At 57.5% G+C, this 24,999-nt stretch overlaps 2 protein-coding genes across 2 annotated transcripts; both read left to right on the plus strand.

Annotated features, from left to right (window-relative positions):
* The first annotated feature begins 5 nt into the window (after positions 1–5).
* On the plus strand, positions 6–17,791 carry FAIM2 (Fas apoptotic inhibitory molecule 2). Its single transcript, XM_056515117.1, has 12 exons — positions 6–818; positions 2,303–2,483; positions 3,863–3,966; positions 4,214–4,278; positions 5,410–5,463; positions 7,421–7,471; positions 8,367–8,406; positions 8,889–8,926; positions 10,813–10,900; positions 11,887–11,982; positions 13,702–13,755; positions 15,398–17,791. The coding sequence occupies exons 1-12, from the start codon at positions 804–806 to the stop codon at positions 15,545–15,547; spliced, it is 936 nt and encodes a 311-aa protein (XP_056371092.1). The 5' UTR covers positions 6–803; the 3' UTR covers positions 15,548–17,791.
* Positions 17,792–21,974: 4,183 nt separating this feature from the next.
* Positions 21,975–24,997, plus strand: BCDIN3D (BCDIN3 domain containing RNA methyltransferase). The gene is made up of 2 exons (XM_056515111.1): positions 21,975–22,236; positions 22,921–24,997. The coding sequence occupies exons 1-2, from the start codon at positions 22,045–22,047 to the stop codon at positions 24,070–24,072; spliced, it is 1,344 nt and encodes a 447-aa protein (XP_056371086.1). The 5' UTR covers positions 21,975–22,044; the 3' UTR covers positions 24,073–24,997.
* The last annotated feature ends 2 nt before the right edge of the window (positions 24,998–24,999 follow it).

The following is a 24,999-nucleotide window of genomic DNA, read 5'->3' on the forward strand; positions in this document are numbered from 1 at the left end:
CTAACCCTGGATCATCCCCGTCCCTGAATCCCCACATCCTCCCCATTCCTGACCCTAACCCTTCACCCTCCTGGGTGCCGTGTCTGTCTGTTCTCCCCATCCCATCCCTGCATCCTTCCCGGCTCTGCATCTCCTCTAACCCTGCATCCCTTCCCTGCCTCCTCCCTAACCTTGGATCATTCCTGTCCCTGAATCCTCACATCCTCCCCATCCCTGCATCCTCCCCATCCCACCCCTGGATCATCCCTGTCCCTGAATCCTCCATCCCTGAATCCACATCCTCCCTATCCCTGCATCCTTCCTATCCTATCCCTGCATCCTTCCAGGCTCTGCATCCTTGCAGCTCCCCTAACCCTGCATCCTCCTCAACACCGCATCCCTGTATCCTCTCCATCCCATCCCGTCCCGTTATCCCGCTGTTATCCCGCTGTTATCCCGCTGTTATCCCGTTGTTAATCCCGTTATCCCGTGGTTATCCCGCTGTCCCCCCGCGGCTCTCCCGGCTCCCCTGTGCCCTGGCAGTGGTACAGCCCTGCCTGCAGCTCCCGCAGCTCCGGGGACGCTGCTGGCAGGGAAGGCAGCGGCTGCGGGGGCTGCGGCCGCGTCCAGCGCCAGCTCCGGGGGAAGCGCTGCGAGGGACCCGAGCGGCTCCCGGGAGAGCCCCGAGCCGGCTCCACACCGAGCCGGCTCCGTCCGAGCCAGCTCCATCCGAGCCAGCTCCATCCCGATCCCGGCTCCATCCCGAGCCCGGCTCCATCCCGAGCCCGCTTCCATCCGAACCAGCTCCACACCGAGCAGGAGCCATGACCCAGGGCAAGGTAGGAGGGAGGCCGGAGCGAGCAGGACGAGTCGGTCCGTGTTGCATAACAGCGCGTTCGGAGGAGAAAAGAGGGGTGGGGGGAAAGGAATTACAGGAATAAAACGATGCGGGGAGGGGAGAGCTGGGTACCCGTGCACGGACCTGCCATGGGGGTGGAAGGGGCTGGGGGCTGGTTTAAGGGTGATTTTGGGATTGAAGGCTGGTTTGGGGTTGGTGTTGGGGGCTGGTGTTGGGGTTGGGGGCTGGTTTAGGGGTGATTTGGGATTGGAGGCTGGTTTGGGGCTGGTTTTGGGGGCTGGTGTTGGGGGCTGGTGTTGGGGTGATTTTGGGATTGCAGGCTGGTGTTGGGGGCTGGTGTTGGGGTTTGGGGCTGGTTTAGGGGTGATTTTGGGATTGGAGGCTGGTGTTGGGGTTGGTTTTGGGGGCTGGTGTTGGGGTGATGGATGCACAGCTCAAACCCAGTTGGATCTGTGGCAGTTCCCCCATCCCGGGGGCTCCCCGAGCTGTTGGTGCTGTCCCATCCCTGTCCCCACCTCTTGCCCGGCCCAGGGTTCTGGATTTGGGGGATTTTGTTGATTTTTGGGTTCTCCAATGCTCTCAGAGCAGGGAGGGGGGTTGTGCATCCTCTGCCAGCTCATGCACCGTCGCCATGGCAACGCTGTGGATGCAGCTCCATCCCTCTGGATGTCCTTGGGTATCTGGGGAGGTGGGGAGGGGGCTGGCAGGGTCTCGTCCCCCTAAACCCGAGGGGCAGGACAGTCCCTGGGGGCTGCCAGGGGAGGTGGGGCCGTGGGATAATCCCAGCCCGGCCCCTCCTGTGTTTTCAGGGGCTGTGACCCCTTCCATTGAAGCCCCTCTCTGTTACTGGGGGTTTGGGGCTCACTGTGATCCCAGCCCCGCATCCCTGGGGTCTGTGAACTCCTCCGGGGCAGCACAGGAGCCCAGGCTGGCAGTTTATCCCAGGCTGATCTGGAAGGTGGAAGGGATCATGTTCCCAAGGAGAGGAGAGAGCTCAGGTGGCCCCAGGTTGGCTCCTTGCTGAAATCCCAAACCCCTCGGATGCTGGGAAGCAGCAGGGCACAGGGGAAGGAGCCAGGAGAAAATTCTGGAGGGCCAGAGCAGAGCATTCCCGGCAGCACCTCCCCGGAATGGGTGTAAACGGGAATAACGGTTCAGGATTTTCTGCCCAGAACTGAAAGCTCTTTTTAAGGAGCAATGTGGGAAGTTTGATGAGAAGCAGAGAATTCCTTGGATGTTTTGGTGTCACATCGAGTCCCTGGCTCCCCTCTCACCTCCCTGCCTGGAAGTTCTCAGCCCCATTTCCAGCTGCCCCAGGGATGGCGCCCATCGGGGTGCAGGGCAGTGCCCAGCGCCCAGGAACGGCTGCATGTCCCCAGTCCTGTCCCCTTCTCCAGAGCCCAGGCCGTGTTCAGCTCCTTTCTGGGACGGTTTTACTCAGATCCTCTTTGCCCCTTTGTGCAGCTCTCCGTGAACAGCAAGCCCCCCGGCTCTGAGGGGCAGGGGGACAAGAAGGACAATGCCACAGCCCCCCCGGCTCCCCCGTCCTACGAGGAGGCAACAGCAGGAGAAGGGATGAAATCCGGGAATTTCCCCGCCCCGCCCGCGGCCCCGCTCCACCCCAGCTGGGCGTACGTGGATCCCAGTGAGTCCTTCCATGGCTGTACTGGGGTGAGCCAGAGGGGGCAGAGACCCCCAGCACTGGAGAGGAGAGGGGGACCAGGGACAGGAGGGGACCAGGGACAGGAGATGGATTTGGGGACACCAGGAGGGAGGAGGAGAAAACCCTCTGGATGCTGGGGACAGCCAGGGAGGGAAGGAGGAGGTAAAACCCTTCAGTTCCTCCAGGCACTGAGGGGCCAGCTGGGTGTTTGGGGGCCAGTTTGGTGTATTTGGGTATCAGAAGCTGATATTGATCAGAAGCTGATATTGATCAGAAGCTGATTCTGATCAGAAGCTGATATTGATCAGAAGCTAATATTGATCAGAAGCTGATTCTGATCAGAAGCTGATATTGATCACAAGCTGATACCTGGTAGCTTTAGGACAGGAGGCACCTGTGGGCCAGGCAGGGACAGGAATGCAGAGCAGGAAAATCACACCAAAGTCCTTCTGTGGAAACCCAGAAGGGGGTGACAGGGGAGGGGACACCAGCAGGGGAAGCAAAGAGGGCACAGAGTGATGGTGGCTCATGGAATGGTTGGGTGCCACCCAGTGCCACCCCTGCCATGGCAGGGACACCCCCAGGCTGCTCCAGTCCAGCCTGGCCTGGGCACTGCCAGGGCTGGGAGGGAGACCCAGCACAGGAGCTGCTGTCCCTGTTCTGGCACAGCAGAGATGACTCCTGTGATTTGAGGATTTGGGGGAAGGTTTTTCTCACTGGTGGCATCAGAGCTGTTCCCTCCTTTCTCAGGCTTGGAGCTGAACTGTTCCCTGAGCCCCTGCAGGGAAATGGGACCGAGGGATGGAGTCAGGGACTGCCAGGAGCTGCTCTCAGAGCAGCCGTTGGTGACAAAAGCCACGGTGCAAGCAGAGCTCAGGGGAGCAGCGAGGGGATCCTGCTCCTGCAGAGCTGAGTCACTGCTGCCCTGGGGATGCTTTGGCACCCGGGGGAAGGAGAGCAGGGCATGGGCCCAGCCTCCCTTAGCTCTGCAAGGTTTGGGGTTTCCTCACGCAGGGAACAAGCCCTGGTGCTGGGATGGTTTGTGGGATCGTTTGCTGGGATGTAGTTGGTGTTTTATTTTTTTTTTTTTTTTCTGGGATATGGGGAATTTTTCTGTGTGCTTTTTTATTTTATGGTTTTTTTTTGTTTTGTTTTGGTTTTTTTTGAAGTTTTTGTGGTTTGCTGGATGTGGTTTTGCTGGGATGGTTTGTTCCCCACTCTGCTCCCAGGGATGCTCCTGATGAGCCCAGCAGTGGGGAGGGAGCAGAGAACTGGGAATTTGGGGCAGCCGAGCTGTGCTGGCTCCCTGGGGTCACTCTGGGGGGATCGGGTGGCAGCTGCTCCCTCTGGGCTCCCTGCAGGCAGCAGCCCGAGCTACGGCAGCGGGGGGGACCCGGGGGACACGGAGCTGCTCACCACCTTCAGCTGGGACGACAGCAACGTGCGCAGGGTGTTCATCAGGAAGGTGAGGGAGGGACCCCGCGGCCCCCAGCCCCCCCCGCGGCCCCCCCGGAGCCCCCCGGAGCCCCCAGCCCCCCCCGCAGCCCCTCCTGGAGCCCCCAGCCCCCCCTGCAGCCCCCAGCCCCTCCTGGAGCCCCCAGCCCCCCCTGCAGCCCCCAGCCCCTCCTGGAGCCCCCATCCCCCCTGCAGCCCCCAGCCCCCGAGGGCCCGGCTGGGCTGGCTCTGGGACCCAGGGTCGCCTCTCCCTGCAGGTTTATGCCATCCTGATGGTCCAGCTCCTGGTCACCGTTGTCATCGTGGCTTTCTTCACCTTCTGGTAGGTGCTGGGTGTGTCCTGAGACACCTGGGAGTTGTGTCACACCTGGATTTTTTTCGGAGTGTTACAATAGAAAAGCAAAGCTGAAGGAACACTCAGAGGTCCCTCAGTCCCACCCATTCTTGGAGTGGGATTATCCATCCTGAGTGATGTCCCTGGCAGGAGCTGCTGGGTTTTCACTCCCATTCCCAGGATTGTATCACCCATCATGGGTTATCCCCTGGCCAGAACCTGCTGGGTTTTGCTCCCATTCTCAGGATTGGATCACCCATCCCAGGTTATCTATCCCCTGGGCAGGAGCTGCTGGGTTTTACCCCCATTCCCAGGATTGGATCCCCCATCCTGGGTTTCCTCTGGCCAGGACCTGCTGGGTTTCCCGTGCCAGTCACCAGATCCAGCTCCAGGGCTGGGCTCCCTGCCCTGCTCTCCCCTCTCCAGCTCAGATGACCGAGCCTCGGGGTGTGTGTGGCTCATGTTGCCTCCAGAATAAATAATGGATCACTGCCAGCCCGAGGGTTTGGGCTCCCTAATTCCTGTGGGAGCCATTCCCAGCCAGCCCCGGGTGGAGCTGTGGGACCAGAGCTGCCCTTCCCAGCCAGCCCTGGAGCCCCTCTGCACAGGCTCAGGCTGCAGGGGATTCACCCAGTTCTGGGGTTTGATCCCCTCACTGGGGCTGCTGGGGATTCACCCAGTTCTGGGTTTGATCCCCTCACTGGGGCTGCAGGGGAATCACCTAATTCTGGGTTTGATCCCCTCACTGGGGCTTCAGGGGATTCACCCAGTTCTGGGGTTTGATCCCCTCACTGGGGCTGCTGGGGATTCACCAGTTCTGGGGTTTGATCCCCTCACTGGGGCTGCAGGGGATTCACCCAATTCTGGTTTTGATCCCCTCACTGGGGCTGCCAGGGATTCACCCAGTTCTGGGGTTTGATCCCCTCACTGGGGCTGCTGGGGATTCACCAGTTCTGGGGTTTGATCCCCTCACTGGGGCTGCCAGGGATTCACCAGTTCTGGGTTTGATACCCTCACTGGGGCTGCAGAGGATTCACCAGTTCTGGGGTTTGATCCCCTCACTGGGGCTGCTGGGAGGGGTTGGAATTTTCCTGCTCAGGATCTCTCCTTGCCTTGCAGTGAGCCGGTCAAGGGCTACATCCAGACCCACCCTGCCTGGTACTGGGCCTCCTAGTGAGTATCCCTGGCTGCTCCTGGGGCCCTGAGTGCCCCAGACAGCCTGGAGGGGGCTGGGGAGGGGGCAGGGGTCTCCAACGCTTCCCAAACCCTTCCCTGTCCTGTGGGTGCCAGGGGCAGCTGGGGCAGGGCGTGGAGCCTGGAATGGTTGGGTTAAAGCTCCTGGTGCCTGCCCTGCCAGGCAGGGACACCCCCCCTGCCCCAGGCCTGGACCCTGCCTGGGACCAGGGGCAGCCCCAGCTCGATCCGGGGCTGAGCCTGAGGAGAGCAGATGGAAAAGTCTCACCTGACTGAGCCAGGGACACCAGAGAGGTGAACTCCAAACACCTCCCCAGAAACGGCTCCAGAAACCAGGGTGAAGTAAATCCCTGAGTATTTCCTGCTGAAAACCAGAGAAAACCAGGCAGTTTCCAGGGAAACTGCAGAAATCCTGCATGAGACCTGGAAGGATGTTCAAGGTACCTGAGGCTGGATTTTGGGAAACCCCAAAGATCTCCTTGCAGAGCATCCAGGAAAACCCTGCAGAGCCCCATCTCATCACCTGGAGGGATGTTCAGGGCAGCTGAGGCTGGATTTTGGGATTTCCCTTGGAAGCCAGGTGGTTGCAGAGGTTTCCATTACACAACACCCAGTGGATATGAAGGGGGGGTGGATTTGGAGTGTTGGAATGTTCCTGGCCAGGCCTGAGAGGGGCTGTCCCCCCATCCCAGAGCCCTGGGGTTGGGATGCCACCCCTCAGTGCCCCAGGGCAGCCTGGAACAGAGCCCCAGCACTGGCATCCCCTGCCTCTGCCAGGTCAGTGCTGCTCATTAAGTGTGGTGAACTCAGCTTTAATCAGCTCACACCCAAATCAGGAGATGAGACACCAGCTTATACAACCTGGGGAACCCTCCAGCCTGCAGAATGAGAGAGCCAGACCTGGGAGTGCTGGGGTGTTTAAATGAACTGGGAGTTCTGGGGTGTTTAAATGGACTGGGAGTTCTGGGGTGTTTAAATGGACTGGGAGTTCTGGGGTGTTTAAATGGACCTGGGAGTTCTGGGGTGTTTAAATGAACTGGGAGTTCTGGGATGTTTAAATGGACCTGGGAGTTCTGGGGTGTTTAAATGGACTGGGAGTTCTGGGGTGTTTAAATGGACTGGGAGTTCTGGGGTGTTTAAATGGACTGGGAGTTCTGGGGTGTTTAAATGGACCTGGGAGTTCTGGGGTGTTTAAATGGACTGGGAGTTCTGGGGTGTTTAAATGGACCTGGGAGTTCTGGGGTGTTTAAATGGACTGGGAGTTCTGGGGTGTTTAAATGGACTGGCAGCCCCAGGATGTTTAAATGGACTGGCAGCCCTGGGGTGTCTCCCCTGCTGCAGGGCACAGTGGAATGAACCCGGAGCAGCCAGGGCCCCCCAGCCCCGCTGCTCTGTGCCCCCAGCACAGCCCCAGCTGCTCAGCCGTGTCCAGCCTGCCTTTCCTGCTGCCCCAGTGGGAGAGCTGGCCCTGCCTTTATCTCTGTGCCCTGCTCTCGTGGCTGGGGGTCACTGGCTATCGGGAGCCATCAGCACAGCCAGAGCTGCTGCCCTGGGCACAGCAGCTCCCAGAGCCTGGAAAACGCCCAGCTGGGGCAGGAGAGCCTCCCTCAGCTCCGGGCTGCTCTGCTCTGACAGGGGTCAAGGCCTGGCAGATAAAACCCGGGTGGGCACTGTAGGTTTGGCTTCATGGGCTGGGAGGGTTCTCCTGCCCTGGGCTCATCCCAGCCCTCAGCTTTTCCAGGGATGTTCTGTCCCACGGGGACGGGCACAGGCAGAGGGGCCCTGGGGGCAGGAAGGGGCTCGGTGAGAGGGTGGGCAGCACCTTGATCCAGCCCAGCCCCTGTTTGCATGTCCAGCATCCCCACCCCGTGGCAATTGCCCCCTGCCCACCCCAGGCTGGTCCCCCCCTGAGCTCTCCCTCCCTCTCTCCTTGCAGCGCTGTTTTCTTCGTCACCTACCTGATCCTCGCCTGCTGCTCCGGGCCCAGGTAAAGCTCTGGGGTCCCTCTGGGGTCTGCCCCCCCAGGTAAAGCTCTGGGGTCCCTCTGGGCTCTGGGGTCACTCTGGGGTCTGTCACCCCAGGTAAAGGGTCCCTCTGGGGTCCCTCTGGGGTCCCTCTGGGTTCCCTCTGGGGTCTGGGCTCTGTCCCCCCAGGTAAAGGGTCCCTCTGGGGTCTGGTAAAACTCTGGGGTCACTCTGGGGTCTGGGCCCCTCTGGGGTCGCTCTGGGGTCCCTCTGGGGTCTGCCCCTCCAGGTAAAGGTGTAACTCTGGGGTCTGGGGTCTGTCCCCCCAGGTCTGGGGTCCCTCTGGGCTCTGTGCCAGCCTGGGGAATGCAGCAGGGATGTTCTCCCCAGCCCTGTTATGGGGCAGGGGTGGAGCTGTGCCTGCACCCAGACCATGGAATGTTTCCATGGGGTCATGGAATGGGTTGGGTTGGGAGGGACCTCAAAGCCCACCCAGTGCCATCCCTGCCCTGGCAGGGACCCTTCCCCTGCCCCAGGCTGGCCCTGGGCACTGCCAGGGTGGGTCAGCCCAGCTGTGACCTTCCAGCTGCTGGGAACAGCTGCTGCAGGCCTGAGGCAGCTCAGGGTGAGTCTGACTGCAGCTGAGACTGCAGCAGAAACTGCTGGGAATTAAACATTTTGGGAATTAAACCTTGCAGAGGCAGCTCCTGGCAGCTCCCAGAGCAGCAGGAACATCATGGGGATGTTTTTCCTCCTTGCCCCCACGTGCCCTGAGGCTGCCAGCACTCACACAGCACTAATTACCCAGCAGGGTCACTAATTACCCTCCTGGCCATTAATGACCCTCTCAGTCACTAATCACCTGCGTGGTCACCAGTCCCTGGCACAGCCCCTGCTGACTGCCCCTTTCCTTGGCAGGAGATACTTCCCATGGAACCTGATCCTGCTCAGCATCTTTGTGAGTAGCACATCTGGCCAACATCTGCCCTGGGGCCACAGAGCCTCCAGGGACAGGCACAGGGCTGGGGAAAAGTAGAATTTCAGCCTCTTATTTTCCTGTGCTTGGGCTGGGGAGCTGTGGTTGCACTGGGATGGGAGGAGCTAGACAAAAAGGGAGGCTCTGTTAGTTAAAAAAATTACAAAAACATAATCTGTGGAGTCTGGTGGGAACTGGGGTGGGAGCAGGGATGGGAACTGGAATATGGGGTGGGAGCTGATGGGGTGGGAGCTGGTCCTGTGTGGGAGGGGTGCAGGAGCAGGGGATGTTCCTGTGCTGTTTGCTCCCCTCTGCCCTCTCCTGTGGCTCTCAGTCACTGAAATGTTCTGAATGCTGCCAGATTCCCTCTCCTGAGAGTCTGAGAGGCTGCCCTGCCCTGTGCTGTGGGATTGAGGGGTTTCCTGTGATGGCAGGAGGGCTCTAACCAGGCTCTGTTCCCCCAGACCCTGTCCATGGCCTATCTCACTGCAATGCTCTCCAGGTGGGTTGGGCACTGTCCTGTGTCCTGTCTCTTCCTGAAACATTCCCTGTTCCTGAGGTACCTGGGCCCCCTGCACTGGGGGATTCCCACATCCCAAATCCTGCAGGAGAGCTCTGGGGGCTGGGACAGGGCAGCACTGGGGGATTCCCACATCCCAAATCCTGCAGGAGAGCTCTGGGGGCTGGGACACGGCAGCACTGGGGGATTCCCACATCCCAAATCCCACAGGGCAGCCCTGGGGGATTCCCACATCCCAAATCCCACAGGGCAGCCCTGGGGGATTCCCACATCCCAAATCCCACAGGAGAGCTCTGGGGAATTCCCACATCCCAAATCCTGCAGGAGAGCTCTGGGGTGTCACTGCCCACCCAGGGACACCGAATGTCTCTGTCTGGGGGGGTCTCCTCCAGCAGTGTGCATCTTCTTGAGCTTGCCCTTCTGGGGTTTGTACCTGCCTTTGCAGGCTACAGAACCGATCCAGAGGGATGCCAAATGTCTGGGTCCAGGGGTCTGCACCCACCTTTGTGGGCTGCAGCCCACCCAGGGATGCCAAATGTCTCTGCCCACCCAGGGACGCCAAATGTCACATCCCTGGGTGTCTCCTCAGATCACCTCAGGAGGGCATGCAGGTGGTTTGGAGCCCAGCTCTTTCCAGTGCCCATCAATGAGAGACTGCAGGAGCTGTTCTTAGAGGTTTTCATGGTTGTTTATTGTTCCTTATCTCAGGAATGCTTTGTCCATGAACAGCGCTCTGCTCGCCAGAACTCCAGGGCAGAATCTGCCTGGCAGAGGCAGGACTGATCTTTTATACTCTAAATTACCTACTAGGTATTTACAAATGACCCCCAATACAATACAATCTTGTTACATGGTCCAGCTCTGTCCCCATCCAATCTGAGAGTGCCAGCATGTCACCCAGCACGGATGACACGGAGGAGGAGGAAGAATTATCCACACCCCCAATTATCCGTCTTGGCCACGTATCCCTTATCACAAATATTCTAGAAATCTGCTAATTCTACATTCTAACAGTCTAATTTACACTCTATTTATTTTTGCAGCTTGCATTTCTTCTCTCAATGTTGGTAAATTGTTCCAAGCAGTTAAATCCAGCCCCTGAGACACCTGGGTCTGATTCGAGGGTCTTTGGGGGGTCTCAAAGCTCCCAGGGAAGCCAGAGGAACACTGTGGGCTGCCACACTGGGGGCTGGGACAGGGCAGCACTGGTGCATTCCCACATCCTAAATCCTGCAGGAGGGCCCTAGGGGCTGGGACAGGGCAGCCCTGGATGGGCTGGAGGTGACCCCACACTGATTCCAGGCAGGTGGGGCTGCAGTGAGCCAAGGGATTGTTTCCAGCACTTTCAGGAATTTGTGTCCCACAGCCTGTTCCCTTCTGCTCGTTTGCACTGGGAAATCTGCTCCTGGCTCACGTGGGAGAGAGGGACATGATCCAGGGCTGGGGATGATGTGCTGGGACAAAGAACCTGCGGCCTCAGCAGCTCCAGGGAAAACTCCAGTGGCTCCACACAAACGGCCCAGGCAGAGCAGGACTGGCTTTGCCAAGGGCCCCAATCCTGGAACCAGTGCAGGCTGAACTGCAACCCCTGTGCTGCTCCTTCTCCCTCCTGCCCCTTCCCAGGGCTGTCCTTTGGCTGCTCCAGAGCCCAGATGGATCCTCCTGCCTTCCCTCTGTCCTTCAAAACAGGAAAACCCATCCAGGCTTTTCCTATCCTTCCCTTTTCACCATTAATGTGGAATATTGACAATTCCAGCACAGTTTGTGCCCACAGGATCCATCTTTCCTTGCCAAGCTCTGTCTGTCTGAATCCCCCTTCCCATCTCTGTGGGAATGGCCCAAATGTGGTTTTCCTGCTGATTTTCCAGTTACTACAACACCAAGTCAGTGCTGCTGTGCCTTGGGATCACGGCCCTGGTCTGTCTGTCTGTCACCATCTTCAGCTTCCAGAGCAAGGTGGGACCGTGGGAGCCCCTGGGGAAGGGGCAGGTGGGGCAGGACAGGGAGGGCTGGAAGGGTCTGGGCACAGGAGCAGCCTGAGGGACGAGGGGATGTCACCACAGGGTTGGAGCAGATCAGGATGTGCTGGGGAGGGACTGGCTGGGATGTGAATAGGGCTGGAAGGTGCTGATGTGTGGGAATAAAAGGAGATTTTTTGTGGTTTGGGATGGTAATGTGGATCAGGTATAAATGTAGATGTGGATGTCGATCAGGTAGATGTGGATCAGGTGTAATGGGGCTGGAAGGTGCTGATGTGTGGGAATAATTGGGATTTTTTTGGATTGGGATGTGACAAGGATGTCAGTGGGGCTGGATGGTGGTACCCTGGGAATTTTGGGGGTTGGGCTGTGGGATACAGAAGGGATGTGATGAATCCTGGCGTGTGGTGGGACTGAGCCCTTCCCTGTGGCACTGAGGGGATTTGGGGAGCCCTGGCTCTGTGCTGGGGGTGCTGCTGGGATGGAGGGGCAGAAGCAGCCCTGGTGAGTCCAGAGGGGACTGGGAGCTCCAGCTGTGCCTGGGCAGCTGCAGGGGTGCAGCCCTGGGATGGGACATTCCCCTGGGATGGGACAGAGACACCTGGAATGGGACAGGGACATTCCCTGGGATGGGACAGAGACACCTGGAATGGGACAGGGACATTCCCTCGGATGGGAGAGGGACACCTGGAATGGGACAGGGACACCTGGAATGGGACAGTGACATTCCCCTGGGATGGGACATTTCTTTGGGATGGGACAGGGACATTCCCGGATCAGGACATTCCCTGGGATGGGACATTCCCTGGGATCAGGACATTCCCTGGAATGGGACAGGGACATACCTGGATCAGGACATTCCTGGATCAGGACATTCCCTGGGATGGGACATTCCCGGGGATGGGACAGGGACATTCCCTGACCAGGACACTCCCTGACCAGCACTCTCCTCCCTCCCCGCAGTTTGACTTCACCTCCTACCAGGGCGTTCTCTTCGTGCTGCTCATGGTGCTGTTCCTGGGGGGGCTGGTCCTGGCTGTCATCCTGCCCTACCAATATGTGAGTGACCAGCTGGACCAAACTGGGCCATACTGGGCGTGCTGGGAGGGGGCCGAGCTCCCCAGAAATGGGTGGGAGCCCCTTGGAGGGAGGGAAGAGCAGGGGTCATTCCCTGGGCTGGGCCATGGGACACAGCTCAAGGATGGAGCTGGCCCAGGCTGAGGACGTTTCCTGCTGATCCTGGTGGTGGAATCACGGATGGTTTCTGTCAGGAGGGACCCCAGAGCCCACTAATGCCACCCCTGCCATGGCAGGGACACCTCCTGCTGTCCCAGGCTGCTCCAGCCTGGCCTTGGACATTTCCAGGGATGGGGCTCTGGGAATTCCATCCCAGCCCCTCCCCACCCTCACAGCCAGCAATTCCCAATTCCCAAAATCCCACCCATCCCATTCCTCTGCACTGGGAATCCATTCCCTGTGTCTGTCCCTCCATCCCTGTCCCCAGTCCCTCTCCAGCTCTCCTGGAGCCCCTCCAGGCCCTGCAGGGCTCTGAGCTCTCCCTGGATCCTTCTCCTCTCCAGGTGAGCCCCCAGCTCTCCCAGCCCAGCCAGCTCCTCTGGCCTCAGGGAGACTCCAGGAGATCCCCACTGGTCCCAGCCCTGGAGCTGGTGCTGGACAAACCCAGCTGGGCAGTGCCAGGGGTTGGATTTTGGCTGCCTGGGCTCGAGCTTCTCCTCTTCCCAGTGGGAATGTGAGGCTGGAGCAGCTGCCAGTGCTCCTGCTGCTGCTCCTGAGCTAAGCACGGGGTGAAGCAGCCCCCAGCCCAGGCAGCAGCTGGAGAGGAGCAGAAATCCCTGGAGAGGCAGGGACAGCCTTCACTGAGCCCATCTCGGGTTGAACCAGCTCCTTCTCCTGGCTCCTCTGGGCCACTGCAGGGGCTGAGCTCTGCTCCCAGCTCCTGTGAGATTCCCCGAGACTCCCAGAGATGAATACATTTAAATTGTGCTTGTTAATTAATCACAGATTATGCTAAGGGGGAAGGGACCCAGCAGGCTCATCCAGTCCAGCTCCTGTCCCTGCTCAGGACATCCCAACAATCCCACCTTGTGCTGGGTGTTGTCCACAGGCTGCTGGAGCTCTGGCAGCCCTGGGGAGCTGCTCAGCTGGGGGAAGAACCTTTTCCCAATTCCAACCAAACCTCCCCTGGTAAAGATCCAGCTGCTCCCTCAGGCAGATCAGGCTGGGTCCAGCTCTTGGGATATTTGGTGTTTCTTCCAGTGGGATCAGCTGTGTTTGGGTGGATAAATCTGTTCTGGGGGTGCTCCAAAGTGTTCCCATCAGGAGGGAGCTGGGGCTGGGACATGTGGCTGCCCCAGCCCTGGCAGTGCCCAGGGCCAGGCTGGACGGGGACACTGGGAGTGTCCCTGCCATGGGACACTGGAGGGGCTTTAAGGTCCCTTCCAGCCCAACCCTTCCATGATTTCCACAGCACTGGAAATCTCAGCCCCATTCACTGGGGCCAAGTGCTGTTTGGAATAACCAACACCCGGTGGAGTTTAGGAGCAGATGGATACAGAGGGGGGGAGCCAGGGCCCCTGCCCTGCTCTGTGCCACAGAAACATTCCCAAGGGAACTGCTGAAACTGGAAGTGGTGCAAATCCTGCAGGGGTTCAGAGCACCTTCCCAACCTCCCCTCCACCAAATAAATACCTCGGGGATGGAGTCGTGGGGGGCCGTGGTGCCCAGCTGTGACAGCTGTGTCCCTGTCTGTGCCCCCAGGTGCCCTGGCTCCACGCCATCTACGCCCTGCTCGGGGCTGCCATCTTCACCATGGTGAGTGCTGCCCCAGGCCCTGGCAGGGAAAAGAGGCGGCTGGGCTGGGTCCTGGCAGGGGGAGCAGCAGCTGGGCTGGGTCCTGGCAGGGAAAAGAGACAGCTGGGGCTGGGTCCTGGCAGGGAAAAGAGGCGGCTGGGCTGGGTCCTGGCAGGGACAGCAGCAGCTGGGGCTGGGTCCTGGCAGGGAAAAGAGGCGGCTGGGCTGGGTCCTGGCAGGGAGGGCAGCAGCTGGGGCTGGGTCCTGGCAGGGAAAAAGACAGTTGGGCTGGGTCCTGGCAGGGAAAAGAGACAGCTGGGCTGGGTCCTGGCAGGGAAAAGAGGCGGCTGGGCTGGGTCCTGGCAGGGGGAGCAGCAGCTGGGCTGGGTCCTGGCAGAGAAAAGAGACAGTTGGGCTGGGTCCTGGCAGGGAAAAGAGACAGCTGGGCTGGGTCCTGGCAGGGAGAGCAGCAGCTGGGGCTGGGTCCTGGCAGAGAAAAGAGACAGCTGGGCTGGGTCCTGGCAGGGATCCTGGCATCTGCAGGGCTCAGGTCCTGGAGCAGCGATCCCTGGTGCCAGCACAGGGCCTGGTGTGAGTGCCAGTGAAATAAATGGGCATTTCTAACACCAGGCCGTGCGGGGTGAGCAGTCCCAGCTGGGTTGGATCCTGGGGACAGGCAGAGCTGAGCTGGGCACAGCCCTGGCAGCGAGGGATGCAGGGATGAGGCTGCACGGCCCAGTCGGGGCTGGTTGGGTGAGAATGAGCCAAGGGATGGGATGAGTTTGGCTCAGAGAGGTGCAGAAATACTGGGAAGGCTGAGATGGGGGATTAAGAGGCATTAGGAGAGTTTACACAGGTGGGAAAAGCCCTGGAGCTGGGCAGCTCCCCCAAGGAAAGGCTTGGCTTGGTCCCAGGGTCCCAGAGCCTCTCCCAGAGCCAGTCCTGGGTCTGTGCTGGGCTCAGAGGGGGAAGGCTCTGGGGGTGCCCGGGGTCCCTGGAGCTGGGCCCAGCCTGGGGCTGCCCACTGGGCACCTTGGGAGCAGGAGCAGTTGAGCAATCGCCTTCATCACCCATAAAAGTGACTCCAAGGGAGCTCAGCGCTGAGTCAGGGCTCCAGATCCCTCTGCAAAATACCAGGAGGCTCCAACAGCTGATAATTACCCCATAAAGCTCAGTCAGAGCCTAGGCCTGGCCCTGGCAGGGCAGCTCAGCTGGGGGATGGAGCAGCATCTCCTGGAGGGTGGTGCAGCCCTGCAGGGCTCTGGACCCACAGAGTGAAGCAGGAGGAAAGGTGGATTGCAGTCCTGCCTGGGATTTCTGCTCTGTGTTCTGCGGGGGCCAGGCCACCCTGTAACCTGCCCTGGCAGGTGATTCCCACCTGGGGAAGGGTGGGATAACCAGCTGTGGGCTCTGGGGGAGCAGGAGGAGGGAGGGAGGCTCCAGAGCTGGCCCTGGGATGGAGGAAACCTGAGGGAAGAGGGTCTGGAGTGGGAGTTACAGTCAGGGTTTGATTGTCAGGAGGGAAATGAGGGAGGGGGGAAATGGCAGCTGGCGCTGAGCTCTGGGATTGTGTTACAGCCATAAAAACGGGGCTGCACTTTCACTTTGCTGTGGTTTGGGCCCTTCTTGCCTCGCTGCCACTGCCTGGTTTCCCTCCCTGCAGTTCCTGGCCCTGGACACGCAGGTGCTGGTGGGGAGCCGCCGCTGCTCGCTCAGCCCTGAGGAATACATCTTCGGGGCCCTCAACATCTACCTGGACATCATCTACATCTTCTCCTTCCTGCTGCAGTTCTTTGGCTCCAGCCAGGAGTGAGGGCAGCCTGTGCTGCTGTGAGGGGTTGAGGTGAAGGGCTCCAAGCCAGCAGCCCCTCCCTCTGTGCTCCCTGCCAGGCACTCAGGAGCCCCTGCCCCTCCCCAGCTTTGTACATTTGCTGTCAGGCTTTGTCACCCAGAGAGCGAGGCAGGGTTCGGTGTGTGCCCCTTCTGCTCCCCCTGCTCCTGCCCAGCCCAGCCCAGCCCAAACTGGGGGCAGGAGCAGGACCTGCCTGGCCCCAGGGGCTGCTGAGTCCTCTGGGTCCTGCCCACCAAGGCTGGAAGAGCTGTGACAGAACAAGTGAGGGCAGCAGAGCAGGGAACTCGGTTAGACCCTGGCAAAGCAGCTGAGCCAGGGGAAAAGCCTTGGGGAATCCTTGTTTCCCACATTCCCTGGAGCTTGGTGGCCTCTGTGCTGTTCCTGGTGGCTGCTGCTGCTGGGAATGTGAGTGTGGGATCCCACAGCTGGATTTCACTGCTCCAGGCACAGGAACCTGTTTGTTCAGAACGTGCAGCTCTCTGAGGTCATCCCTGGTGGCACTGCAGGAAGAATTCCTCTGGATCCCTTGCACCCGGCTGTGGGGCCCTTCCCTTCCCTTCCCTTCCCTTCCCTTCCCTTCCCTTCCCTTCCCTTCCCTTCCCTTCCCTTCCCTTCCCTTCCCTTCCCTTCCCTTCCCTTCCCTTCCCTTCCCTTCCCTTCCCTTCCCTTCCCTTCCCTTCCCCTTTTTTCCCTTCCCCTTTTTTCCCTTTTTGTTTTCCTTTTTTTCCTTTTATCCCATCCCACCCAGGGGGCTGTGCTGGTTCTCTTTGGAGTGTGGCTCCTCACTGGAGGGATGGGGATCCCAGGGAAGGAGTATTTCCAGAGAAGGGATGGAGGAGGCCGAGTTTCCACGCTGGGAAATGCCATTCCCTGTGAGAAATGGGCTCTGGATGGGAAATGGGATCCTGTGACCCACCCTGAGCACCTGACACCTGCACAGCTGCTCCAAATGACCATTCCCAAGGGGTTATTCCCAGGGCTGAGGCCACTGAGCACCAGTGTCCCATCCCTGGCTGTTGTCCCCTCTCCTCTCCCAGGCAGGGATGTCACTGTGGGCTCTGGAGTGCTCAGGTAACTTTCCACCTGGCCAAGCTCACGTTCCCAGCTGGGCTGTAAAGCTGCCCAGGGAGATAAGGGCCTTTTGCTCTCATTCCAGGAGTGATGCTGGTGCAGATAGCAGCTGCTATCTCCCATCTGGCTGGGAATGCCCTGCAGCCAGCCCTGCTGGAGAGGCTCTGCCACGAGGGCACGTTCCTGCTCCTTCTGCCCTGTCCCCCTCACATGGCCTGGCCTGTGCCACACGTGCCCAGGGAGTGGAAATGCTCCAGCCCCTCCCTGGCTGGGCCAATGAGCACAAGTGATGCCTTCCCTTTATCTTCCACCCCAAAATACCCCCAAAAACCTAACCAGGTTAAAAAAACCCAGTCAGACACAAAAAACCCAATCAGACACAAAAACTGACAATCAGACCAGAAAATCTCCAACCAGACAAAAAAAACCCCAACAAACCCAATCAGACACAAAAAAAACCCAACTGGACCAAAAAAACCACAACCAAACAAAAAACCCACAATCAGACCAAAAAGTCTCCAACCAGACAAAAAAACCCAACCCCAATCAGACACAAAAACCTTAACCAGATTAAAAAAACCCCAGACACAAAAAACTGACAATCAGACCAAAAAGTCTCCAACCAGACAAAAAAACCCAAAACTAGTCAGACACAAAAAACCTAACCAGATTAAAAAACCCCAACCAGACACAAAAAAAACCAACCAAACAAAAAACTGACAATCAGACCAGAAAATCTCCAACCAGACAAAAAAAACCCAAACCCAATCAGACACAAAAAAAAACCCAACTGGACCAAAAAAAACCTCAACCAAACAAAAAACCCATAATCAGACCAAAAAGTCTCCAGCCAGACAAAAAACCCAACACCAATCAGACACAAAAATACCCAACCAGATAAAAAAACCCCAGCCAGACACAAAAAAAGCCAACCAGACCAAAAGCCCCCAGTCAGGTGCAAAAAACCCAATTAAAAAAAAAAAAACAAAACCAAACCACAACCAAACCAGAACATCTCCAACCAGACAAGAAACACCAATCAGACACAAAAAACCCCAACCAGACCAAAAACCCCCAGTCAGAGACAAAAAAAAAAAAAACCAAAACGAAAAACCAACCAAACAAAAAAAACCACTAGCAGATTAAAAAATCTCCAACCAGACAAAAAAAAAAAAAAAAAAAAAAAAAAAAAAAAAAAAAAAAAAAAATATATATATATATATATATATATATATATACCAAATCAACCCAAAATCTCCCAGTCAGACCAAAATCCTGACCAAAGCCAAGTTCTGTTTTAGGCTCCCTGGCTGGTGCCAGCAGGAGGTTCCTGCCCAACCAAATCAGAGCCAAACCCTTGGATTGCAGAGCAGGACTGGGAATGGCTCGGGATCACCCCAAAAACGATGGAATCTGAGTTCCAAGAGGGAATTTCCTGGCCTCCAGCACTGTCCTTGCTCACAGCTGTTCCCTGGAGGGATTTGTGCTTCCCAGGCTTGCAGGGGGGATTGTGGAGCTCCATGATGAGCTCTAGCTGTGAAATGGCCCCAAAACTCCAAAACTCCTGCTGGGAGCTGGGGAGGAACACAGGACCTGCAGCCCCTCTGGAATTGTCCTTTTTCCTTCTGCTGTGGAGTGACTTTGCTGCTGCTGCATCCTGGATTTTCTGCTGATATATCCTGGATTTTAGCTGATATATCCTGATTTCAGCTGATACATCCTGGATTTCAGCTGATACATCCTGGATTTCAGCTGATACATCCTGGATTTTCTGCTGATATATCCTGGATTTCTGCTGATATATCCTGGATTTCTGCTGATATATCCTGGCTTTTGCCTGATATATCCTGACTTTCAGCTGATATATCCTGGCTTTTAGTTGATATATCCTGGATTTCTGCTGATATATCCTGGCTTTTCTGCCCTTGAATCCTGGATTTCAGCTGATGTATCCTGGCTTTTCTGCCCTTGCACCCTGGATTTTCTGCTCCTGCAGGGAACTCCTGGCATGACCCCGCTCCAGGCACCTGCATGGGGGGACCTGCTGCCCTCCTGTGTCCCTTGCATCTGCCCTGGTCCCTTTTGCACACAGAGCACATCCCAGCCTGTCCTGCTCTGGGAGCTGGAGTTCCTGGAGGCTGAGCAGAGCAGGATCTGGGGTCCTCCACCCAAAGTCCTCACCCAGCTCTGTACCCCAATCCTCTCCTGTGATTTCACTGTAAATAGGATTTTGTATCTTCTCTGACTATTGCTAATAAATGGTTGCAAACCTGTTCCTGTGCCTGTTCCTGCTCTGCTTGTGCAGGTGCTGCTTCATCCCTTAAAATATGAACAAAGATCCTGGCAGGGCCCAAAGGTTTAACTGAGCCCAAGTCATCTCTTGCCCAGTTGTGAGTAAAAAACCATCTCAGACAGAGCAATAAAAAGCACATGGATCTGGATCAGGTGTTGTGGATGAGGAATTTCAGAGCTGAGCCCAAAGGGCTCCTGGAGTGAGGGATTTGCTCCCTTTCCCACTTGGTTTGTGTGACCACAGGACTCAGAAATCCTGAGTGGGGAGGAGCTGTGTGGGCTCCAGCTCCAAGGGAATTTTCTGCAGTGCTGGAAAGCAGCTGGAGCTTCCCCAAGAGTAAACAGAGGAAAAAAATTCCTGCAGGGACAATTCACCACCCAAAATGAGAGCCTGCCCCGGGACAGGTAAACTCCCATCTCACTGCAGCAGGTCTGTGCTTTTGGGAAGAAGTCAAACCCAAAAGGTGGGAAATTTGATTCCTGGAAAGTGATGCCTGTGCAGCCAGGAGGGATTTTCCTGCATTCTCTGTAGAATAAAAAGAAAAAAAAAAAAGACTGAAGTGGAACATTCCCACACAAATAATGAAGTGTCCAAGAGCATTTGGATGAGGCATCATCAGCATTCCCTGGTATTACCAGAGACATGATGAAAGGCTGATGATTCCAATTTCAGCACTTGGCTTTTGGACACTGGGGCAAAAATTTGGATTAATCAGACTGAGACCATCAAAGGAAGGATGGAGGGATGTGGGATGAGGGAGGAGATTTGTCAGGTGTGAGGGATGCTGGAAGGAGGAAGGGATCAAGCTGTTGAAAACAGAAATTTGGGGATCCTGGATGCAGCCAGAGAGAGTCAGAGGAGACCTCAAACATCTGAATTTCATTGCCTGGAGGAGGGGGAAGGTTGTATTTATTTTTGCACTTTTTTCTGCCTGTCTTTTGTGGCCAGGGGCCCTGCCCAGGGAGGATGAGGAGCTGCTGGCAGAGCCCTGCAGGGCCTGGGGGGCTGCAGAGGGACTGGGGATGGGATGGAGGGGCAGACACAGGGAGTGGATTCCCACTGAAGGGATGGGGTGGGTGGGATGTTGGGAATTGGGAAATGCTGGCTGTGAGGGTGGGGAGGGGCTGGGATGGAATTCCCAGAGCAGCTGGGGCTGCCCCATCCCTGGAAATGTCCATGGCCAGGATGGACAGGGCTGGGAGCAAACTGGGATGGGATGGGATGGGATCAGTGGGATCAGTGGGATCAGTGGGATCAGTGGGATCAGTGGGATCAATGGGATGATGGAATAATGGGATGATGGAATAATGGGATAATGGGATGATGGGATGATGGGATGGATTTTCAGGTCCCTCCCCACCAGTGGGTGACTCCTTGCAGACTCTGCAGGGCCGATCCATCACAGGAACCTTCCCCTGCATTTGTGAGCTGCAGGCGCCCTCTGCCCTTCCCACTGTGCTGGAACAGCACCAAAATAAACTGAGCCTTCTGTGCCAGCTCCAGCCTAAACCTTAACCCTGAACCTGAGCCTGAACCTCCTTTAAACCCCTTTAACAGGGAACTTTTGCTTCCTTCTGCTTTAAAACCTCTCTCGGCTGCAGCCCAGTGCAACCATCTGTTTAAATGGGATTTAAATTACATTTATTTGTTATTTATGTGTATAACATCTATATAGTATTTGTTTTATAACATTGGTTTCTACACCATTGATATACGTAGCATTTATATGCTAGTCATTCGATTTAAATAACATTTATTTATAATTTTTGTGTATAACATTTATATGCTATTTATTTTATAACATCAGTTTATATTATTCAAATATACTTTCTACACCATTGATATAAGTTGCATTTATATTCTAGTTGTTTGATTTAAATAACATTTATTTGTCATTTATGTGTATAACATTTATATGCTATTTATTTTATAACATTGGTTTCTATTACTCAAGCATGTTTTCAATACCATTGATATAAATAGCATTTATCTGCTAGTTATTTGTATCAAATTAATATGTTTTGTATGATAAAATATGATTTGATATTACTTAATTGACATGGAAATAAGATGTTTACCAGTGTACCTGTTTAAATAACAAATTGTTTAAAAACCCGAACCGCACCAAGGCCTGAGACCCGCGGCATCGCCATGGCAACGCAGGGGGAAGCGTTTAAAGGGGACACACGGGCGATGGGCACTGTCCCTCTGCAGCCTGTCAGGCTCAGACCGGGCTTTTTTACACCAAATCTCTAAAATCTCTTATTTTCACCCCAAGGGGGCTGTGCTGCTGCTGGCGCTGTCCCCCGTCCCTCTCCCCGCCCCACGCCACACTCCCGGACCGTTTGTGTCCCGGACCGTTTGTGCCCCGGACCGTTTGTGTCCCGGACCGTTTGTGCCCCGGACCGTTTGTGCCCCGGACCGTTTGTGTCCCGGACCATTTGTGCCCCGTAAAGTTTGTGCCCCGGACCGTTTGTGTCCCGGAACGTTGATGCCCCGGAACGTTTGTGCCTCGGAACGGTTGTGCCCCGGACCTTTTGTGCCTCGAACCGTTTGTGCCCCGGACCGTTTGTGTCCCGGACCATTTGTGCCCCGTAAAGTTTGTGCCCCGGACCGTTTGTGTCCCGGAACGGTTGTGTCCCGGAACGGTTGTGCCCCGGACCGTTTGTGCCCCGTAAAGTTTGTGTCCCGGAACGTTTGTGCCCCGGACCGTTTGTGTCCCGGAACGTTTGTGCCTCGGAACGGTTGTGCCCCGGACCTTTTGTGCCCCGGACCGTTTGTGCCCCGGACCGTTTGTGTCCCGGACCATTTGTGCCCCGTAAAGTTTGTGCCCCGGACCGTTTGTGTCCCGGAACGTTTGTGCCCCGGACCGTTTGTGCCCCGGACCGTTTGTGTCCCGGAACGTTTGTGCCCCGGACCGTTTGTGCCCCGGACCGTTTGTGCCCCGGAACGTTTGTTCCCCGGACCGTTTGTGTTCCGGAACGTTTGTGTCCCGGAACGTGTGTGCTCCGGACCGTTTGTGCCCCGGACCGTTTGTGTCCCGGAACGTTTCTCCGCAGCCGCGGTTCCCGCCCGGAGCGGGAGCAGCGGGAAAATGGCGGCGCCCACGAGCGGCGGCAGCCGCGGTTTCGAGCCCGGCGCGGCTCCGTACGGGAACTTCCCCAACTATTCCCGGTTCCACCCGCCCGAGGGCCGCCTCTGCCTCCTGCCCCGCGGGCTCCTGCGCAGCCTCTTCCCCGCAGCCACCCGCCCGCTGCTCGGCCTCGACGTGGGCTGCAACTCCGGGGTGAGGGGCGGCACCGCTTGGGGTGTTGGGGCGGACTGGGAAGGTGTGGGGAATAATGGGGACACTGGGGACATTGGCAGTCCCCTGGTACTGGGAGCACTGGGGACATTGGCAGTCCCCTGGGGACACTGGGGGCACTGGGGGGGATGGGGAGGGCACTGGGGGCACTTCTCCTCCTGCAGGAGCTCAGTGTGGGAGATCCAGGCTCTGCTCTGGCTGCTCATTGCTCAGACCTTTTGCTGATCAGATTTCCCTTTGGACACCCATGGAGAGGAAGCACTGGGGGGGTGTCCCTGAAGCCCTTCTCCTCCTGCAGGAGCTGAGTGTGGGAGGCTGCTCAGGGCTCATTGCTCAGATCTTTTGCTGATCATGGTCAGATTTCCCTTTGCACACCCCAGCTCTGGCGCTGTCCCTGATCCCCTTCTCCTCCTGCAGGAGCTGAGTGTGGGAGGCTGCTCAGGGCTCATTGCTCAGATCTTTTGCTGATCATGGTCAGATTTCCCTTTGCACACCCCAGCTCCGGCGCTGTCCCTGAAGCCCTTCTCCTCCTGCAGGAGCTGAGTGTGGGAGATGCAGGCTGTGCTCATGGTTCATTGCTCAGATATTTTGCTGGTCAGATTTCCCTTTGGACACCCATGTAGAGGAAGCTCTGGCGCTGTCCCTGATCCCCTTCTCCTCCTGCAGGAGCTGAGTGTGGCTCTGTACCAGCACCTGCTGGGGCTGCAGGACGGCGAGCGCGGCGCCGAGGGAGCAGGGAAGGAGCTGCGGCTGCTGTGCTGCGACATCGACCCCGAGCTGGTCCGCAGGGCGCAGCAGAGCAGCCCCTTCCCCGGCTGCATCTCCTTCGCAGCCCTGGACATCATGGACGGGGCGGCGCGGGAGGCGCTGCTGGGCCCCTTCCTGCGGCGCTTCGGCCGCTCGCGCTTCGACCTGGCCTTCTGCATGTCGGTGACCATGTGGGTGCACCTGCGCCACGGGGACGGGGGGCTGCGGGCGCTGCTGGCGCTGCTGGCCTCGCTCAGCCGCGTGCTGCTGCTGGAGCCGCAGCCCTGGCGCTGCTACCGCGCGGCCGCGCGCCGCCTGCGCCGCCTGGGCCGCCACGACTTCCAGCACTTCCGCTCGCTCGGCATCAGGGGCGACATGGCCCAGAGCGTCACCCGCATCCTGACCCAGCAGTGCGCCATGGAGCTGCTCTGCTGCTTCGGCACCACCGCCTGGGACCGCAGCCTGCTGCTCTTCGGCTCCACCGCGGACCCCCCTGAGGGGCGCTGCGGGCCTGGGGCGGCGCTGGGGGAGCGGCACAGCCCCGGGGGTGAGGATGAGGAATGTCACAGCCCTGGGGGTGAGAGATGTCACAGCCCTGGGGGTGAGGATGAGGAATGTCACAGCCCTGGGGGTGAGGATGAGGAACAGCACAGCCCTGGGGGTGAGAGATGTCACAGCCCTGGGGCTGGGAATGAGGAACAGCACAGCCCTGGGGCTGCCCCTGAGGGATGTCACAGCCCTGGGGATGGGGAATGTCACAGCCCTGGGGATGAGGAATGTCACAGCTCTGGGGATGCCCTTGGGGAGCAGCACAGCCCTGGGGATGAGGGTGAGGAACAGCACAGCCCTGGGGCTGGGGATGAGGGATGTCAAAGCTCTGGGGCTGCCCCTGAGCAATGTCACAGCCCTGGGACTCCCCCTGGGGAATATCACAGCCCTGGGGCTGCCCCTGAGGGATATCACAGCCCTGGGGCTGGGGGTGAGGAGGGAGAGCTGGGGATTCCTGAATCCCTGTTAGAATCAGGCCTTAACCTCCTGGGGGAATCCAAGGCAAGGAATGGCTGTGACTGATTTTTTGGGACACTTTTAACGTGTTTTCTGGGCTGCAAGGAAGTGCTCCTGGAATCCAGGTTCCTACATGTGCTTTCCGTGTGTATCAGGAATATTCCCTGGAATGACAGGGAATGTGCCCAAGGAAATGTAGAATGTCCTGACTGCAATGGCCTCACGAGGGTTATCCAGTCCAGCTCCTGGCCCTTCACAGGACTTAACAAAAAAATCCATTACTCCCAAAATCCTAATGCCCAAATGACCCAGAACTGCTGGAATATCCAGAGCTGAAAGGGTCCTGTGAGGATGACAGAGTCATGGAACAGCTGGAGTTGGAAGGGACTCACTGGATCATGGAGTCCAGCTCCTGGCCCTGCACAGGACATACAAAACAATCCCATTACTCCCAAATTTCCCAGAACTGCTGGAATATCCAGAGCTGGAAGGGTCCTGTGAGGATCACAGTCACAGAACATCCAGAATTGGAAGGGACTCACCTGGATCATGGAGTCCAGCTCCTGGCCCTGCACTGGCCATCCCAAAATCCCACCCAGTGCCTGAGGGTGTTGTCCAAGCACTCCAGAATTATGGAATAACCAGAGCTGACAGGGACCCCCAAGGACCACAGAGTTTGGAGGGGACCCCCAAGGATCATCAAGTGCAAGTGCTGCCCCAGGACAGCCCACAGTCCCACTGGCCCCAACATCCCAGCAGCCTGAGCTCTGATTCCTGGGCTGTCACGGTTCCCTGGGAGCTGCTCCAGGGCCTGACCCCTCTGCAGGAGGAACCTTTCCCCAAATTCCTCCCAGAGCTCCCCTCAGGGCTGGGGTGAGGCTGCAGGACAATCCTGCCCTGGCTCAGCTCTCCTGGGACAGGGGCTCATCCCTAAGGGTGAGTGCCTTGAGAATAAAGTCCTTGGAATAAAAATCACTGAATGCTATCCTGAGT

Source organism: Oenanthe melanoleuca, linkage group LGE22 (genome assembly GCF_029582105.1).
Source record: "Oenanthe melanoleuca isolate GR-GAL-2019-014 linkage group LGE22, OMel1.0, whole genome shotgun sequence".
NCBI lineage: Eukaryota > Metazoa > Chordata > Aves > Passeriformes > Muscicapidae > Oenanthe > Oenanthe melanoleuca.

Bases quoted from the DNA above. Each gene is read 5' to 3' on its own strand.
- FAIM2 (XM_056515117.1), top strand. The intron at 4,279-5,409 runs GTAGGTGCTGGG...CTTGCCTTGCAG, and splicing joins GTGGCTTTCTTCACCTTCTG to TGAGCCGGTCAAGGGCTACA. The intron at 5,464-7,420 runs GTGAGTATCCCT...CTCTCCTTGCAG, and splicing joins GCCTGGTACTGGGCCTCCTA to CGCTGTTTTCTTCGTCACCT.
- BCDIN3D (XM_056515111.1), top strand. From the start codon at position 22,045: ATGGCGGCGCCCACGAGCGGCGGCAGCCGCGGTTTCGAGCCCGGCGCG. The intron at 22,237-22,920 runs GTGAGGGGCGGC...CTCCTCCTGCAG, and splicing joins ACGTGGGCTGCAACTCCGGG to GAGCTGAGTGTGGCTCTGTA.